Source organism: Natator depressus, chromosome 2 (assembly GCF_965152275.1).
Source record: "Natator depressus isolate rNatDep1 chromosome 2, rNatDep2.hap1, whole genome shotgun sequence".
In the NCBI taxonomy this organism is placed as follows: Eukaryota; Metazoa; Chordata; order Testudines; family Cheloniidae; genus Natator; species Natator depressus.
The window spans coordinates 261,795,724-261,815,455 of NC_134235.1; the positions used below are offsets into that span (position 1 = coordinate 261,795,724).

A 19,732-nucleotide genomic window follows, 5' to 3' on the forward strand; every position below is an offset into this window, starting at 1 on the left:
GGGGCAGAGGCACACGGGGGGTGGGGTGTGTGTGGGGGGGAGTAATTCCCTGGGAAGGACCCCGGAAAGGGGGAGAGCAGGGACGGGGGGATCCCAGCTGTGCAGCCCCCTCCTCTGCCGCCAGCAGAAAGCCCAGCCCTGTTGCCCCCCTTCCCAAAAGGTGAGGGGGGGGGGGACGCGGGCAGGAGGTGGGGTGGTCCCTGCAGAGGAGGGGGCAGGGGCTAGGCCGGCTGGGAAAGGCGGGGGGCCCGGTCGCGGGTGGGGGGGATGAGGCCGAGGGGCGGGAGCCCGCCCCGGCCCAGGGGGACCAGCCGCGGGGCCTGGCGGCGGGAGGCGAGAGGCGGGTGAGCCGGGGCAGGAGGGGGGCCGGGGGGGGGTCCTGGGGCCGCAGTCTGGGAGACCCGCCCCGGCGCCGCGATCCCCCCGCCGCCAGGGGCCGCTGCGACCCGCTCCCCGCCGGCCCCGCCCCGCCGCTCCCGGCCCCTCCCGGCAGGCAGGCCGCGGCTCCCTCCCTCCGTGCGGGCCGCGCTCGCTCTGCTCCGCCCGGCAGCGGGGCCGGCCCGTGGCGAGGCGGCGCCGGGACTCTGCCCAGCCCGCAGCGGGAGCGGGGCTCGGGCTCGGATCCGGATCCAGCCGCCCGGCTCGTTCCCTGCGGAGCAGCCTCGCCCGGTGCCCCCAGCCCGGCCAGCGGGAGCTCCCGGGGCCGCCCCCGGGCCGCGGTGAGGGGCGCGCCCGGGCCGGGACAAAGGGCCATGGCCGAGCGGGCCGCTGCCCAGGTAAGGGCTCGGGGGGGCAGGAAACCCCCTGTCGGGGGGCGAGAGGGGGTGAGTCTGTGGGGTGTGTGTGTGGGTCGGTGGGGGGGGTCTGGGGTGTGTGTGTGTGTGTGTGTGTGTGTGGGTCGGTGGGGGGGGGTCTGGGGTGTGTGTGGGTCGGTGGGGGGGGGTCTGGGTGTGTGTGTGTGTCGGGGTCTGTGGGGGTGTGTGTGTGTGTGTGGGTCTGTGTGTGGGGGGGGGTAGAGGGGGTATGATGATTTTCATCGATACTGGCGCAGAGATAAATGGGGGGGGTGCCACGGACCAGACCAGGAAGCTAGAGAGGCTCCGGCTCATCCCAGCGTGGGGGGATCAGCAAGTATAAAATCCTCCTGTCCTGGCCCTGCCGGAGTGTGGGGCTGGGGCCCTCAGCGGCTGTGCAGCAACCCCACAGCCCGGCTCTTGTTCAACTTTCACCTTCCTCATCCCTGACCATGTCACTCTTCATCCGGACATGCTGCCTACGTTATTATTGTCACTAGATTTGTTGGGTTACATCAGGCCTTTTAAGAGTCTTTTTCATAGTTTCATAGTTTTCCGGGTGGGTTTTCTTCATAACTCAAAGTTCCCCCTTGGGGTTCATTTGAGATGGTTTTTGTTTTCAGCCCTGATCCTCTGTGGGTGCCTGTGCAGAGCCCCACTGCAGTAAGCGTGCATGGGTCTGACACACAGAGCCCCATTGAATTCATGTGGAGCATCACACAGGTACATGCAGATGCAGAATTGGGGCCGTGAACTATTATTGGTTGGGTGTTCTGTGCCAGGAGGTATTCAGCCATTGGTTTCCGTTAAGCATCTATAACCGCTTTTGAAATTACATGTCAATTTAAAAGAAAAAAGCACAAGTCTGACATAAGTGGTTGGAAATTGTAGAGGAAAAATAAACCACCAGACAAATCTGGATCATGTAACTAAGAAATGGGAAAGAACAATAAAATCATCTTGTCCATTCCCATACCCAGGCCTTTGTTCAGTCTTGGCTTAAGTCTCCCAAGCAACAGCACTCCCACCCCTTTTCCTGGGAGACTATTTCACAGATGAACAGACTGTTGTTTTCTGTGAATGCAATAAAGCCACTCCATATTAAGAGAGACATTTTTTTGTGTTATATAGAATTTTAAAGAATTGTTTCCATGTGTACCAGAGAGGGATGCATAGCCCTCTGGGGGAGAGGTACAAACTAATGCCATGTAAATGCTGTTTGGTATTGTGATTACATTTTGATTCTCTGTCTAAACCTCGCTTTTTGTTAATCTTATTAAACTCAATGCGTGCTAGATCGTGTATCCCTTACATGAGAAATCCTAACGCCTCATCCCATTGTCAGTGGGAGCAGTCACATGTGGAAGGGGTTTGTGTTTGTCAGGCAAAGAGAATTGAGTTGAACATGCACCAGGATTGTTTTTAAAAGTAAAACCACATCTCCAGCAAGGGGACAAGTAGTAAGAGTTGCTGAGCACGTGCTGCTCCCCTTGAAGCTCATGATTTGGCCTTAAATTTATTCTTGGTTCCTTTGAAGTATAAAACAGGCAACATTTGTGAGAATTTACAAGTGCTATTTTGACCCCCAAAATAATTCCATATTGTTCCACAAATTCAACAGAAACCTACTACAGAAGAATGGCTATCGTGGGTCAAGTATCAGAGGGGTAGCTGTGTTAGGCTGTATCCCCAAAAACAATGAGGAGTCTGGTGGCACCTTAAAGAATAACAGATTTATTTGGGCATAAGCTTTGCATCTGAAGAAGTGGGTTTTTTACCCATGAAAGCTTATGCCCAAATAAATCTGTTAGTCTTTAAGGTGCCACCGGACTCCTTGTTGTCATAGTGGGTCAGACCAATGAACGAACTTAGCCCAGTATCCTGTCTTCCAACAGTGGCACTGGTGCCAGATGCTTCAGAGGGAAAGAACAGAACAGGTAATCATCTAGTGATCCATCTGCTGTTGTCTAGTCCCAGCTTTTGGCAGTCAGAGATGTAGGGACACCTAGAACATGGGGTTGTCTCCCTGACCATCTTGACTAAAAGCCATTGATGGCCCTATCCTTCATGAACTTATCTAACCCTTTTTTGAATCCAGTTCTACTTTTGACCTTCACAACATCCCCTGGCAGTGAGTTCCACAGGTTGACTGTGTGTTGTGTGAAGAAATACTTCCTTTTGTTTGTTTTAAACCTGCTGCCTGTTAATTCAATTGTATGGCGTCTGGTTTTTGTTTTACATGAAGGGGTCAGTAACACTTCTTTATTCACTTTCTCCACACCAGGCATGATTTTATTGACATCTATCATATCCCCCCTTCGTCGTCTTGTTTCTAAACTGAACAGCCCCAGTCTTTTTAATCTCTCCTCATATGGAAGCTTTTCCATACCCCTGTTCGTTTTTGTTTCCCTTCTCTATACCTTTTACAATTCCAATATATCTTTTTTGAGATGGAGTGACCAGAACTGCATGCTGTATTCAGGATGTGGGTGTAATGGAGTTATATAATGGCATTATGATATTTTCTGTTTTATTGTCTATCCCTTTCCGAATGGTTCCTAACGTTCTGTTTGCTTTTTTGGCTGACACTGCACTTTGAGCAGATGTTTCTGAGAACTATCCACGGTGCTCCAAGATCTCTCTCTTGAGTGATTTCAGCTAATTTAGACCCCATCATTTTATACGTAGAGTTGGGATTATGTTTTCCAATGTGCATTACTTTGCATTTATCAACCTTGAATTTCATCTGCCATTCTGTTGCCCAGTCACCCAGTTTTGTGAGATCCCTTTGTAACTCTTCACAGTCAGTTTTGGACTTCACTCTCTTGAGTAGTTTTGTATTATCTGCAAACTTTGCGACCTCACTGTTTACCCCTTTTTCCAAATCATTAATGAATATGTTGAACAGCCCTGGTCCCAGTACAGATCCTTGGGGGACCCTGCTATTTACTTTTATTCACTGTGAAAACTGACCATTTATTCCTACCCTTTGTTTCCTATCTTTTAACCTGTTACTGATCCATGAGAGGACCTACCCTCTAATCCCATGACTGCCTATTTTGCATAAGAACTTTTGGTGAGTGACCTCCTCAAAGGCTTTCTGAAATTCCAAGTACACTATATCCAGTAGAAAGAAAAGGAGTACTTGTGGCACCTTAGAGACTAACAAATTTATTAGAGCATAAGCTTTCGTGAGCTACAGGTCACTGCATGGGATGCAAACAGTGGAAAATATAGTGGGGAGATTTTATATGCACAGAGAACATGAAACAATGGGTGTTACCATACAGACTGTAACAAGAGTGATCAGGAAAGGTGAGCTATTACCAGCAGGAGGGCGGGAGACGGGGACAACCTTTTGTAGTGATAATCAAGGTGGGCCATTTCCAGCACTTTACAAGAACAGTAGGAGGGGAAATAAACAAGGGGAAATAGTTTTACTTTGTGTAATGACCCATCCACTCCCGTAATCGAGTGACCAAAGAGATTACTGGACCTAAAAGTGGCAATTCTTCAACAAAAAAAACTTCAAAAACAGACTCCAACGAGAGACTGCTGAATGGGAATTAATTTGCAAACTGGATACAGTTAATTTAGGCTTGAATAAAGACTCGGAGTGGATGGGTCATTACACAAAGTAAAACTATTTTCCCTTGTTTATTTCCCCTCCTACAGTTCTTGTAAAGTGCTGGAAATGGCCCACCTTGATTATCACTACAAAAGGTTTCAGAGTAACAGCCGTGTTAGTCTGTATTCGCAAAAAGAAAAGGAGTACTTGTGGCACCTTAGAGACTAACCAATTTATTTGAGCATAAGCTTTCGTGAGCTACAGCTCACTTCATCGGATGCATACTGTGGAAAGTGTAGAAGATCTTTTTATATACACACAAAGCATGAAAAAATACCTCCTCCCACCCCACTCCCCTGCTGGTAATAGCAGTCGGAGAACACTTCAGTCTCTCTGGTCACGCGATTACAGACATGAAAGTTGCTATATTACAACAAAAAAACTTCAAATCCAGACTCCAGTGAGAAACTGTTGAATTGGAATTCATTTGCAAATTGGATACAATTAACTTAGGCTTGAATAGAGACTGGGAGTGGCTAAGTAATTATGCAAGGTAACCTATTTCCCCTTGTTTTTTCCTACCCCCGCCCCCAGACGTTCTTGTTAAACCCTGGATTTGTGCTGGAAATGGCCCACCTTGATTATCATACACATTGTAAGGAGAGTGGTCACTTTAGATAAGCTATTACCAGCAGGAGAGTGGGGTGGGAGGAGGTATTTTTTCATGCTTTGTGTGTATATAAAAAGATCTTCTACACTTTCCACAGTATGCATCCGATGAAGTGAGCTGTAGCTCATGAAAGCTTATGCTCAAATAAATTGGTTAGTCTCTAAGGTGCCACAAGTACTCCTTTTCTTTTCACTACAAAAGGTTCCCCCTCCCCTGCCCCCACTCTCCTGCTGGTAATAGCTCACCTTTCCTGATCAGTCTTGTTACAGTGTGTATGGTAACACCCATTGTTTCATGTTCTCGGTGTATATAAAATCTCCTCACTGTATTTTCCACTGTATGCATCCAGTGAAGTGAGCTGTAGCTCACGAAAGCTTATGCTCTAATAAATTTGTTAGTCTCTTAGTCTCTAAGGTGCCACAAGTACTCCTTTTCTTTTTGCGGATACAGACTAACACGGCTGCTACTCTGAAATATATCCAGTAGATCACCCTTGTCCACGTGTCTGTTGACCCCCCTCAAAGAATTCTAATAGATTGGTGAGTCATGATTTCCTCTTACAAAAGCTGTGTTGACTCTTCCCCAACAATTCACACTATAGTTTCAACCAGTCTGCCTGATACTGAAGTTAGGCTTATTGGTCTGTAATTGCCAGGATCGCCACTGGAGCCTTTTAAAAAATTGGCATCACATTAGCTATCCTCCAGTCATCTGGTACAGAAGCTGATTTAAGCAATAGGTTACATATCACAGTTAATAATTCTGTAATTTCATATTTGATGTCCTTCAAAACTCTCAGGTGAATACCATCTGGTCCTGGTGACTTATTACTGTTTAACTTATCAGTTTTGTTCCAAAATCTCCTCTAATGGCAGCTCAGATTTGTCACCTCAAAAGAGTGGCTCAGGTGTGGGAATCTCCCTCACATCCTCTGCAGTGAAGACTGATGCAAAGAATTCATTTAGCCTCTCTGCAACAGCCTTGTTTTCCTTGAGTGCTCCTCCTCAATCGTTTAGTTGGCCCCACTGATTGTTTGGCAGGCTTCCTGCTTCTGATGTACTTTTAAAAAAAAGAAAAAAAAAGAGCTTATGAGTGAACATTCCTTTAAAGGAAAAGACTTATGGGGCAATAGAATTAAACACATGCTCATAGCTAATACCGTGCTATGTCTGTATACCGTACAAATGTTTGTGAAAAGCAGGCTGAATTTACTTTAATTTTGTTTTCTTACCAAAAGAAATTGAGCAGAACAGTAATTTTCTAGGATGGCTATAGATTTCTCCCATTTTTTATTAAAATTAGTTTGGGGGTATGTGATGTTAGGGCATGTCTAAACTACAAAGTTTAGTCAGGTTACGTTGACCTATGTAAGCGTACATGCTATAGTTCTCCTCCCGTGGCTGTAACTCGCTCGCTGCTCCGACCTAGTAAATCCACCTGAATGAGAGGCATAAGGTTTAGGTCGACATAGTCTGGGGGACGCAATGTCTTTATAGACACTGCCTTACTTGCATCGCCTGTTGGCTGTCAGGGTGGCTGACCGCTGGAGCTGTGAAATTGACAAGAATGGCATTTTCACTGCTGGTATAGTCCCTGTTTTGAAATTGAGCTGGAGGGGGTCGGGGGAAGAGTTTTTTTTCCAGCTGTGAGCCCCAGAAGTGCTGACAGCTGGAGCCTCACTGTCCTGCACTGAGAGACCGGGCTGTGGGCTCCTCACAGAACTCCCAGCTGTAACCCAGGCTCTCTGATCCCACTACGCACAGAGCTCCCAGCTGGAGCCTGGCTGCCGCCTGGGGTCTCGGCTCCCCACTCTGCATGGAGCTCCCGCCGCTGAGAGCCTGGGTGACAGCTGGGCTCCGGCTGAGAGCCCGGGCTCTCAGCCCCCGAGACCGTGCCCCTCTTAAGTCAGTGCAAGCGCTCCTGGTGAAGACGTGCACCACTGACCGAAGGAGGGTAGCGAGGACATGAAAAACGGCAGTAATTACTGCGGTAGCTGTAAGTCTAAGGGCTTGTTTTCACTACGGGGGTAAGCTGACCTAAGTTACGCTACACCAGCTATGCGAATAACGTAGCTGGAATCGACGTAGCTTAGGTCAGCTTACCCTGGTGTCTTCACTGTGCTGTGTCGACGGGAGACGTTCTCCAGTCAACTTCCTTTACTCTTCTCAGAGAGCTGGAGTACCACGGTTGACCGAAGAGCGCTCTGCCATTGATTTAGCAGGTCTTCACTCGACCCGCTAAATCGATCTCTGAACGTTGATCTCCCTGGTAGTGGAGACCAGCCGTAACTTAGGTCAACTTAATTGTGTAGTGTAGACATGGCCTGGAAAAGGAGATAAGTTCCAGTGCTCAGTATTGTCACTAACACCAAGCATCGTCCTTCAAACAGGAGGATAATTTCTTTTCATTTATCCTGGTGGAAATCCAGAGTAACTCCATTGACTTCTGTGGAGTTACTCTACTTTCATATTGGTGTAACTGAGAGCAGAATTTATCTGCTAACTGCAGTGCTTACTCTGCATTTTGTCTCCAAATTACTACAGTGGTTGAATAGCCTGAAAAGTGCTTTGAGGTCTGATTCTTCCGATGAAAGACACTGCGGATATGTCAGAATTTAATACCGGGGGTTTCTTTTTTCAATATGAATACACACACAAATAACTCTCCCTTTCACTGGTGTGACATTAGGCCTGAGTTATGAGACAGTATCAGTGGTAACATTTTGTAGTTGCATGTTGACTCTTGCATCTAGTTGCATGTTGATAGAGAAAGAGTTGCTGGATATGTGCGTTAGGTGCATTACAAACCAACATAAACTGAATATCTTGAAATATAAAGCGCAAGTCACCAGCATAGGAAGAATACTGTTTCTGAGAAATGGGTTAGGAAAAGAAGCAGGTACCAAGGCAAAGGAGGGGGGGAAAAAGAGTGCCTGAAACTACTTAAGAGTCATTTTGGAAGTGAAAATTGTGCAAAGCTGATTAAAAAACCCTGATCCTCGTTAACACGTGAGGTCCCTTTATGCTTCCCTAGTGGTGTAACGGGACATTACTGAAAACGAGGATCAGGTCCAAAAGTTAGTAAAACATGGTGATTGTCTGTGCAATGCAGCTATCAAGCTTCAGCCCAATGCAGTCTAACTGTCAGTTATAAAACTAGCAAATTAGTTGGATAATAGTGTTAACATGCTTTTTATGGTCACATCTGGAGTGTGACCCTATAAAAATAAACATCCATCCATGGAAAGTGCTGAGCAACCTGTGGTGAGCAGTTCTTGCACTTTGTAGCTGGGTGTGACAGATGGTGATGGGACCCCAGCTTCATCTGTTTCTCTTCTTGTGGACAGGATCAGGAGTGGGACATGGAGCCCCAGCAATGGTCACCTTTCCAACCCTCTGCTGTTCCTCAACAAACTTCTGCTAAAGAGACAAAGCCAAACTCTGTAGAGATTTCGCTTTGGACTGTTCTAGCTGCAATTCAAGCGGTGGAAAAGAAGGTTGATTCTCATGCCACGCGGTTATTGAACCTGGAGCGTAGAACAGTGACAACAGAAAAGAAATATTTTGACTGTGAGAAAACAGTAGTGGATTTTGGTAATCAAATGGAGAGTAAGTGGGCCGCGCTGGGAACTCTGATCCAGGAGTATGGGCTGCTGCAAAGGAGGCTGGAGAACATGGAGAACCTGCTGAAGAACAGGAACTTCTGGATCCTGAGGCTCCCCCCAGGCACTAAGGGGGAAGTTCCCAAGGTAATGATGTAGCTAATAATATTCAAGAACTGTAGTAAAACAGGTTTCATTATATCTCTGATTACTACCACTCTGACTCTAACATTCCCAAACGCCTTTATGCCTGAAATTTTGTATGTGTGTCCCCTTTTGGCAGCAGAGGGGTTTTCTGGGACAGTCTGGTGTTAAATGGGCCCATTGTTTTTGAGAGAGGAACGTTTTCAAAAGATTTCACTCTTCAAAGAGTCTTTATTTTTGTAAGTTGATCTCTCACACAACTTGGTGCAGAAACTCCATATCTGTTCGTTTTCCTCTGTGAGATCTAGCGCAATATGTTATATAATGTTAGAAACTAGAGTGACTCTGAAAGCACCATGTTGTGTCCGTGGACTTTATAATCTTTTTGATCGTGCCATGTTTATAGACGCTACAGCAGTAGCCAGTGGAATTTTGTAAATACGACAAACCAAATACATTTGAGGTAAGTTGGTTAGAGCTCTGCAAGTGTGGCCGGAGCAATCTGTGCAGTCGATAGGCCAGACAGTTTGCTTCAAGGAATTTGGAAGCTTTATTCAATTTATAAATTGTTCTTTAGGTTTGTGCTCATTCGCAGTTGTCAGCCTTTCTCCACTTCTCTTTAAATATTGAATAGGACTTTGCAGGGGTAACTCTGATTGCTGCCTTTTCATTACTCTGTACAAAATCTTGACTGATGTGAAGTGTCATAAATAAAACTGAATTCATCGGGTGAATGAATATCGTATTGTGTCTGATCACAGGGGAGCAGAGGCACAAACCATTACTCACTCTGAGCAGTATCTTCATCCACCAGTAGTCCCGCTGAAGTCACTGGAGCTACTCTTGTCTGCATGGGGAAGTTACTGCAAAATAGCTGTGGTGTGTATTTATTTGGTGTGTGCAATCTAGTCAAGCCAAGCCACAGTGTCCTTATCGATGTTCAAGGCACGAAAACCACCAGGAAGTTGAGTCATTTTGCTGTCCTCAACAATGTGTGTCATGGTTTGTGGCTGCCCACATCAACCTAGTGGACTGTCTCTAAAACGCCACCGAAATTCCGCTGCAGCACAAATTCCCTGTCCGGTACGAAACCGGTTCAGAAGGCCCCGTTGCCTTTGCGGTCAGTCCAACCCGGGGTGATGTTGAGTGGGGTCCGAGACAAGATAATAATTTGTCACTTTCTCTGCGGATCATGAAGCTCACCACGCGTCCTCTACCATAAATCCCGCACCTGGTAAACTTATCCACAAAGGGCGCCATGAGGGCAGATGACTATGTGGTGGATTAAACAAGGCTTTAATTAACGGTATATGTGGCATATCACATAATTTTATCACGAGCTTTGCTATGCTTACCTCTCTGTGAACGCTGGGTGGAGCAATATTGCAGAGAGCCAGTAACCATGGTAGAGGAGTAGATTTAAGGCTGCATGAAATAAAACGCATGGCAGAATTATGTTGTATGTCGATCATCTTTGTGTGAGATGAGCGAGCCCAGACTGGAGCACGGCACTCCACTGCTGAGTAACAGAGTGCCAAGGCTGAAGTGTGTAACGTTTGGGCGTTGGCGCCCCATGTCGTCCCGGCCAGGTTGTTGCGTGTTTTGACCTTAGTTGCTGTCTCTGTAAGATGGTCATGAAACGTGAGAGTTCTCTCCAACGTGACGCCTGGAAGGACCCGGGTGTGAATCGTGTTCTGTTCGCTGACCACTGAGAACTACGTTCAGCTCTCTGCCCAGTTGTGCATGATGTAAGTGGAAGGCGCTTGCCACAGTCTTTCTTCCACTTGTTATCAGGCACCTCGGACTACGATACTCGGCCATACGTGTATAAGAAGCACAGTACCCCATGTGGATGCTCTTCCTCAGCACCTCCAAAATGGATTAACCTACACTACACGAAGGCACTCTTAGTGTGGAATAGCTGTTCTGCACTAGCTCTTCTGGGCTTCTTCCCCATGTAGACGAGCTCTAAGATACTGCTCAATGGGAATGAAGGTACCAGTGCTTTGGCATTCACAATGGGCTTCCCAATATGTAGCACAAATGGTGCTCTTCTAGAGAGCAGAGTCGTTCCCCTCCCTTTTGTTCCTTTCCTCATATGTTTCCTTATGTTTGTGTCTGAATTCTAGGCATTCGGAGGGGAAGCATTGTGGGTTTCTGTACAGTACCTGGAACTCTTACAGAAGCTGTAAAAATAAATTATAATAATGAGAAATGTTCTTGTGTGTCTTCGTCCCATTCTCCCCCCCCCCCCCCCGTCTTTTAAATGCTAAAGAAGATGTAAGTGGCAGTTGACTTTAAGGCACTGGGGTGCCGTACAAGGTGCTGAACCTGTAACCTCTGTCATTACAGGTCCCATTGGCATTTGAAAATGATGCCGTTTACTTCTCTGAGCAAGAATGGCAGAACTTAGAGGAATGGCAGAAAGAGCTCTACAAGAACGTGATGAAGGGGAACTATGAATCTCTGATCTCGCTGGGTAAATATTGGTTCTCACTCGTTTAGTAGATGTTCTGCGATCTCAGATATTCATGGGCCAGCTCCAGCGCTGGGCTAATGGATTTGCACTTGACATAGAATCTTTGTGATGGGTCAGCACGTTTTACACTGTTGTTGATGCCAGTCTAGAATGAAAGGTATGCAGGGGTGACCTGGTCCCTCCATCTCCAGTGCCTTCTGGCTGTGGATAATGGTTGCAGTTACTTGGAAGTACGCATCCCGAAACCTGCTATGGCCCATGTGTGGTGCTGATGTAAAATCTCCTACAGAACAGGGTAACAGAGGAAGAGCACACAGGCAGAGAATTGTTCGGTGGGAAATGCACAGAGGCATCATTGTAGCTAGAGGGAGGCATGTGCTGATGGTATAGTACACGAGCACCGTTGACTGTGGAGGCCTGTCGCTGAACTATGTGTTGGAGACACCTGGGCTGCTGGAAACCTCACAAGGGTTGATGGGCACAGGCTGGATTCAAGGCAGTGGACAGGAGAGACAAGGGGGCCAGGTGGAGAAAAACTGAACAAAGGGGAGGGATCGATGGACAATCGGCTTGTGGTGGGATCTGGTGCTTGTAATCCACCCTTTAGGTCTAATGTAGGAAACTAATAAACCACGTGGGTTCTCATTCTGGTCTCAGGAACTGTGGATACAAAATAACCATCGCTTGCCCCAGGGGTGGCCAGCCTGGGGCTCCGGAGCCACATGCAGCTCTTCAGACGTTAATATGCGGCTCCTTGTCTAGACACCGGCTCTGGGGCTGAAGCTACAGGTGTCAACTTTCCAATGTGCTGGGGGGTGCTCACTGCTCAACCCCTGGCTCTGCCACAGGCTCTGCCCCCACTCCACCCCTTCCCACACCCTCCTCTGAGCCTGCCGTGCCCTCGCTCCTCCCCCTTCCCCCCCAGAGCCTCCTGCATGCCATGAAACAGCTGATCGGGAGGTGCGGGGTGGGACAGGGAGGCGCTAATCGGCAGGGCTGCCGGTGGGTGGGAGGCACTGGGAGAAGAGCTGATGGGGGGCTGCTCACGTATTACTGTGGCTCTTTGGCAATGTACATTGGTAAATTTTGGCTCCTTCTAAGGCTCAGGTTGGCCACTGCTGGCTTACCTCCTAGACAGGCTCTGGCCTGGATGGGTCTCTGGCCTGTCTGCAGGTTAATAACTAGGGAAGTAGCTTAATATTTAGTGCCTGAAAGATAACGATCTCCCACTGCATGGAGAGTCCTGAACCTCTGGCAGGCAGCCCAGATCCTCCCTCACCAGGCATTTGTTTCTCTAGGAGCTTCGTTCCCATTATGCACCACTTTGAACAGTGATGCGGTGCCTAAACTCTCTTCATAGAATCATAGAATATCAGGGTTGGAAGGGACCTCAGGAGGTCATCTAATCCAACCCCCTGCTCAAAGCAGGACCAATCCCCAATCAAATCATCCCAGCCAGGGCTTTGTCAAGCCTGACCTTAAAAACTTCTAAGGAAGGAGATTCTACCACCTCCCTAGGTAACGCATTCCAGTGTTTCACCACCCTCCTAGTGAAAAGTTTTTCCTAATATCCAACCTAAACCTCCCCCACTGCAACTCAGGACAAGGAGTAATGGTCTCATCATCTTCTACCACTGAGAATAGTCTAGAACCATCCTCTTTGGAACCACCTCTCAGGTAGTTGAAAGCAGCTATCAAATCCCCCCTCATTCTTCTCTTCTGCAGACTAAACAATCCCAGTTCCCTCAGCCTCTCCTCATAAGTCATGTGTTCCAGACCCCTAATCATTTTTGTTGCCCTTCGCTGGACTCTCTCCAATTTTTCCACATCCTTCTTGTCGTGTGGGGCCCAAAACTGGACACAGTACTCCAGATGAGGCCTCACCAATGTCGAATACGGGGGAACGATCACGTCCCTCGATCTGCTGACTATGCCCCTACTTATACATCCCAAAATGCCATTGGCCTTCTTGGCAACAAGGGCACACTGCTGACTCATATCCAGCTTCTCGTCCACTGTAACCCCTTCTCCGCAGAACTGCTGCCTAGCCATTCGGTCCCTAGTCTGTAGCGGTGCATTGGGTTCTTCTGTCCTAAGTGCAGGACCCTGCACTTATCCTTGTTGAACCTCATCAGATTTCTTTTGGCCCAATCCTCCAATTTGTCTAGGTCCCTCTGTATCCTATCCCTACCTGCCACCGTATCTACCACTCCTCCTAGTTTAGTATCATCTGCAAATTTGCTGAGAGTACAATCCACACCATCCTCCAGATCATTTATGAAGATATTGAACAAAACCGGCCCCAGGACCGACCCTTGGGGCACTCCACTTGATACTGGCTGCCAACTAGACATGGTGCCATTGATCACTACCCGTTGAGCCTGACAATCTAGCCAACTTTCTACCCACCTTATAGTGCATTCATCCCATACTTGCATGCAGCCCATACTTCTTTAACTTGCTGACAAGAATACTGTGGGAGACCGTTTCAAAAGCTTTGCTAAAGTCAAGAAACAGTACATCCACTGCTTTCCCTTCATCCACAGAACCAGTAATCTCATCATAGAAGGTGATTAGATTAGTCAGGCATGACCTTCCCTTGGTGAATCCATGCTGACTGTTCCTGATGACTTTCCTCTCGTGTAAGTGCTTCAGGATTGATTCCTTGAGGACTTGCTCCATGATTTTTCCAGGGACTGAGGTGAGGCTGACTGGCCGGTAGTTCCCAGGATCCTCCTTCTTCCCTTTTTTAAAGATGGGCACTACATTAGCCTTTTTCCAGTCGTCCGGGACTTTCCCCGATCGCCATGAGTTTTCAAAGATAATGGCCAATGGCTCTGCAATCACAGCCGCCAACTCCTTTAGCACTCTTGGATGCAACTCGTCCGGCCCCATGGACTTGTGCACATCCAGCTTTTCTAAATAGTCCCTAACCACTTCTTTCTCCACAGAGGGCTGGTCACCTCCTTCCCATGCTGTGCTGCCTGTTAGGGGGCTTATTCCTTCACCCACTCACTTCCCTGGTCCTTCTCGCATGAACAGAGAGCAACAATACCCGAAGTCCAAAGGTGCAAACAATTCGATGTTTATTGGGGTGAACTTCCAGCAAGCATGATTCCAATTTCCTTCCTTAGTATCCTCCTTCCCAGCTCTGACACCACAGAGCCTTACACCTGTGTCCCTGTTCCCATTCCTGCCCTTAGCCAAACATTATTCCAATTTCCTTACTCCCATTCCCTGTTCCCATTTTCCCCTTTAGCAAAACATGGTTCCAATTTCTCCACCCCCATACCCTGTTCCCATCTCTCCCTCACACACACCCACCCCCTCCCACCAAGGCCCACTCACTTCCTCATTGACTACAGATTATATAGTTAAACTTCAGTTCTGCTTAGCTATACCTTAACCAATCATTTTCCTGAAATTTAACTAACCAATCCTAACATATTGTAACATGATTATGTAACCAATTATATCCCACCACCTTAATTAGTTTACACCCAGCAAAATTAATTATACAGCAGACAGGAACAATCACAGAACCAGACAGAGATTATACAGACAAACAATAGCAAAGTGGGAACTATAATGACAAAACAATACAGAAGTGAGGATTTCACATCCCAGTATTGATAAGTGAGTTCTTGCCAGACAGGATGCTGTTTCCTTTTACATTTTCTAGGCACTTCCCTTTCTCTGGAGGTGATAGGCATTATCAGGACAGGATTGTATTCAGGACAGGATTGTATTCCTAACAGCCCAATAGCACCTTATTTCAATGTGACTAGTTTGGAATGTGAGGATGTGACCTGTCGCTTCCTAGCTTATGGCTGCCTCTGCTGCTTAGCCAAAGGCCTTAGCCTAAGAACAGGGCCTCAGACTGTTACAGTAAGAGAAGGCCCTTACACCAGCAGACAGTGATTTTGATTCTTTCTTTTATACTTCTAGAACTAGCCAAGTGATAAGAATACCCCTAAATTCTTAAAGTACAGGCCTTTACAGACAGGCCTGAATATCTATATCCTAACACTGCCCAGCGCAGCAGTCTGGGAGCTGACCTTGTTCGTGAAGACAGAGGCAAAAAAAGCATTGAGTACATTAGCTTTTTCCACATCCTCTGTCACTAGGTTGCCTCCCTCATTCAGTAAGGGGCCCACACTTTCCTTGACTTTCTTCTTGTTGCCAACATACCTGAAGAAACCCTTCTTGTTACTCTTAACATCTCTTGCTAGCTGCAACTCCAGGTGCGATTTGGCCCTCCTGATTTCATTCCTACATGCCCGAGCAATATTTTTATACTCTTCCCTGGTCATTTGTCCAATCTTCCACTTCTTGTAAGCTTCTTTTTTATTTTTAAGATCCGCAAGGATTTCACTGTTAAGCCAAGCTGGTCGCCTGCCATATTTACTATTCTTTCAACTCATCGGGATGGTTTGTCCCTGTAACCTCAATAGGGATTCTTTGAAATACAGCCAGCTCTCCTGGACTCCTTTCCCCCTCATGTTATTCCCCCAGGGGATCCTACTCATCAGTTCCCTGAGGGAGTCGAAGTCTGCTTTCCTGAAGTCCAGGGTCCGTATTCTGCTGCTTACCTTTCTTCCCTGTGTCAGGATCCTGAACTCGACCAATTCATGGTCACTGCCTCCCAGATTCCCATCCACTTTTGCTTCCCCTACTAATTCTTCCTGGTTTGTGAGCAGCAGGTCAAGAAAAGCTCTCCCCCTAGTTGGCTCCTCCAGCACTTGCACCAGGAAATTGTCCCCTACGTTTTCCAAAAACTTCCTGGATTGTCTGTGCACTGCTGTATTGCTCTCCCAGCAGATATCAGGATGATTAAAGTCGCCCATGAGAACCAAGGCGTGCGATCTAGTAGCTTCTGCGGGCTGCCGGAAGAAAGCCTCATCCACCTCATCCCCCTGGTCCGGTGGTCTATAGCAGACTCCCACCACTACATCACTCTTGTTGCTCACACTTCTAAACTTAATCCAGAGACACTCAGGTTTTTCTGCAGTTTCATACCGGAGCTCTGAGCAGTCATACTGCTCCTTTACATACAGTGCTACTCCCCCACCTTTTCTGCCCTGCCTGTCCTTCCTGAACAGTTTATAACCATCCATGACAGTACTCCAGTCATGTGAGTTATCCCACCAAGTCTGTTATTCCAATCACATCATAATTCCTTGCCTTCACCAGGACCTCCAGTTCTCCCTGCTTGTTTCCAAGGCTTTGTGCATTTGTATATAGGCACTTGAGATAACCTGCTGATCGCCTCTCATTCTCAGTATGAGGTAGGAGCCCTCCCCTCACAGACGTTCCTGCCTGTGCTTCCTCCCGGTATTCCGCTTGCCCACTTACCTCAGGGCTTTGGTCTCCTTCCCCCGGTGAACCTAGTTTAAAGCCCTCCTCACTAGGTTAGCCAGCCTGCTCGCAAAGATGCTCTTCCCTCTCTTCGTTAGGTGGAGCCCGTCTCTGCCCAGCACTCCTCCTTCATGGAACATCATCCCATGGTCAAAGAATCCAAAGCCTTCTCTCCGACACCACCTGCGTAGCCATTCGTTGACTTCCACGATTTGACGGTCCCTACCCCGGCCTTTTCCTTCCACGGGGAGGATGGACGAGAACACCACTTGCGCCTCAAACTCCTTTATCCTTCTTCCCAGAGCCATGTAGTCCGCAGTGATCCACTCAAGGTCATTCTTGGCAGTATCATTTGTGCCCATGTGGAGAAGCAGGAAGGGGTAGCGATCCGAGGGCTTGATGAGTCTCGGCAGTCTCTCCGTCACATCACGAATCTTAGCCCCTGGCAAGCAGCAGGCTTCTCTGTTTTCCCGGTCTGGGCGGCAGATAGATGACTCAGTCCCCTTGAGGAGAGAGTCCCCAACCACCACCACCCACCTCCTTCTCTTGGGAGTGGTGGTCGTGGAACCCCCAACCTCAGGACAGCGCATCTCATGCCTTCCAACCAGCGGAGTCTCCTTCTGCTTTCTCCCCCAGATGTATCATCTGGTCCACTCTCTGCAATGGTACCTGTGGAGAGAACACAATAACGGTTACTTACCTGTGTCTGCGTTGCTGGTACCTGGACATTCCCCCTTCTTCTTCTGGAGGTCACATGTTGCCAAGCTTCTTCACTGGCCTCTTGGCTCCGCTGTGCAACCTGCTCTAAATCTTTAGAGCTTTGTGCCCATAGAAGCATATCCTGACTTTTGTCCAGGAAATCCTCAGATTCTCATATGCAACGCAGGGTTGATATCTATTGCTTCAGACGTTCAATCTTCTCTTCCAATATGGAGACCAGCTTGCACTTTGTACAGACAAAGTCGCTTCTGTCCTGTGGAAGAAAGACAAACATGGCACATCCAGTGCAGGTCACAATAGCTGAACCCCCACGTTCCATATCACCTTCCTACTATGAGCTTCCTCAGAGAAGCTGGCAAGATGTAAGCCTCACTGGGCTCACCCCAGGCAAACTCCTGCTGTGTGCTGCTCTGCTGTTCCCCGCTGCTCAGCTGGTTCGCGGAGCTCTGGCTATTTTTAAACAGCCAGGCTTCCCTGAAACAAACTTTCTTACTGCTCAATGCTGCACGGAGCCAGGGAACGCTGACCTGTTTTTCCATCCATAGACTATGCACTCTCCAAACCTGACCTTCTGGCGCGGATTGAACGAGGGGAAGCGCCTTGCGAGGGGGAGGAGGGAGATGCAGAGGAAAGAGGAATCCCTGCAGAGCCCAGCACAGGTAAACTCATGCTCTCTTCTTTATTTTAGGGCTTTCTGTGGTGTCTTCTCTGTGGGATCTAAGCAGGAAACAAAGGTGTTTGTGAACTGCCAGTGACACCGCTTTCGGCTCCGGTTCAATGACTTGTTAGCAGCTACAGCATAGAGCTGTTAGAGCAGCATAATGGGATTTATCTTTCCCATGCACAGAATCGCTGGTGTATACGCTTGACGCGACCTGCCAGAGTGAAGGCGAGGAAGAGCCGTGCATCAAGGGACAGGAGAACTCGGTGGAAAGCGAGATCCCGGCTGAACCCCCAATCGGTGAGTGCTGTGCTGAAACAGCAGTGTTTTTGTAGCTATCTTGTCACAGAATGCATGGAGTGAGGTAAGAGAGGCCCCTGCTTTAGAGAGCTCGGGAAAGCTCTTATGAAAAGGGGCAGAGGGAGCAGAAGACGCGGGAAGAGAAGTCCTGTGTAAAAGCCATGCAGCTGGCTGTTGCAAGGGGAGGACAGAAGGATGCTGTGATGGGGGCAAAGGGGATTCACAAATGAAAGTCAACTTGCCGCCTATTTTCTCTTTCCATGAATAGAGCATGCATTTTCCCAGCCAAGCTGTGTGTCCCGGATAAAGCGAGAGGAGGAGCTGTGCATCGAGGAGCAGGGGGCCTCGGAGGAGGGGGAGATATTCTCAGGGCCCAGCACTGGTGAGTTATCAGCAGTCTCACAGAATGCTATGCAGCCGGAGGTGGAGTGGAGGGCCAGCGTCGTACAGGGACTTCCCCGGGGGGAGGAAGCGGGGTGGGAGTGTTCTTGCAGGCTCGTGAGGGGGAAGTGGCCGTGACAGGAGAGAGGGGGACAAGGGTCCAGAGCCAGTCTGAGGACAAGGGGAGGGGGAAGGAAGGGTTTAAGGCCAGAGGTGAGCACAGCATTTCCCCCTAACAGAGGGAAAGCACCAGAAACATGGCAGTTTATGCAATGGAGTAACCCGCCCCCAAAATAAAACCCACCCGGGGGCAGCAGATGCTATGGCAGTGACCACCATGTGGGAAAGACCAAGGACAACCAGGGAGGGTCCCGAAGATGAAATAAGACAAGGCCAGTACATTGGCTGGGAGGGGCAGCTCTCTGATCACTTTGTGGGGACGCTGGGCCCCATGGTCAGCTCCTAGCTGACGGTTCCGTCCTGGGCCTGCCAACCAGGAGTATGACCCATTCAGTCTGTCGGGCCAACTGTGAGGAGCCTGCCCCTTGCATGAGCTCTCATGAGCCCTGCCCATGCTCACTGCCTCCCTGCCATCGTCCCTAGGCACCCAGATGGAGCGGAGTCGCTGACTGCAGCTCTGAGCAGGGGTCAGGTGCCCCTCTTGAGGAGGGGATGGGGAATCCCACAGGCGTGGTTGGGGCTCAGGTGCTCTGCACAGCTCCAGAGGGCTCCATACCCCAGATGCCAGGCCTGAGGACCTGACCATGAAAGCTTTCAGTCTTTGCTCATAAATCAGCCCCAACACACCGGATCACTTTGGTTGCTCTTCCCATAATTCCTCCCACCCTCTCACTAATCCTGGCACCGATTTGTTCAGAAATGAAAGCCGGATTCCAGGTACAGTCTGGGGTTGCCAGGCGTTCAGTTTTTGACCAGAACGCCCCATCGAAAAGGGTTCCTGGCAGCTCCAGTCAGCACCGCTGATGGGGATGTTAAAAGTCTGGTTGGCGGCGCAGCAGGGCTAAGGCGGCAGGCTCCCTGTGCCCTAGCTCCACA

At 48.6% G+C, this 19,732-nt stretch overlaps 1 protein-coding gene across 4 annotated transcripts in view; it reads left to right on the forward strand.

Moving 5' to 3' along the window:
* Nucleotides 1-728: 728 nt before the first annotated feature.
* Nucleotides 729-19,732, forward strand: part of LOC141983407 (zinc finger protein 783-like) — a 31,307-nt gene continuing 12,303 nt past the window's right edge. For all 4 annotated transcript variants that reach the window (XM_074946513.1, XM_074946514.1, XM_074946515.1 and 1 more), the window contains exons 1-6: nucleotides 729-776; nucleotides 8,379-8,780; nucleotides 11,130-11,256; nucleotides 17,880-17,993; nucleotides 18,182-18,295; nucleotides 18,564-18,677. In XM_074946513.1, the coding sequence (XP_074802614.1) occupies nucleotides 753-776; nucleotides 8,379-8,780; nucleotides 11,130-11,256; nucleotides 17,880-17,993; nucleotides 18,182-18,295; nucleotides 18,564-18,677 (895 nt within the window). In that variant the 5' untranslated portion in view covers nucleotides 729-752. The remainder of the gene's footprint in view (nucleotides 777-8,378; nucleotides 8,781-11,129; nucleotides 11,257-17,879; nucleotides 17,994-18,181; nucleotides 18,296-18,563; nucleotides 18,678-19,732) is intronic.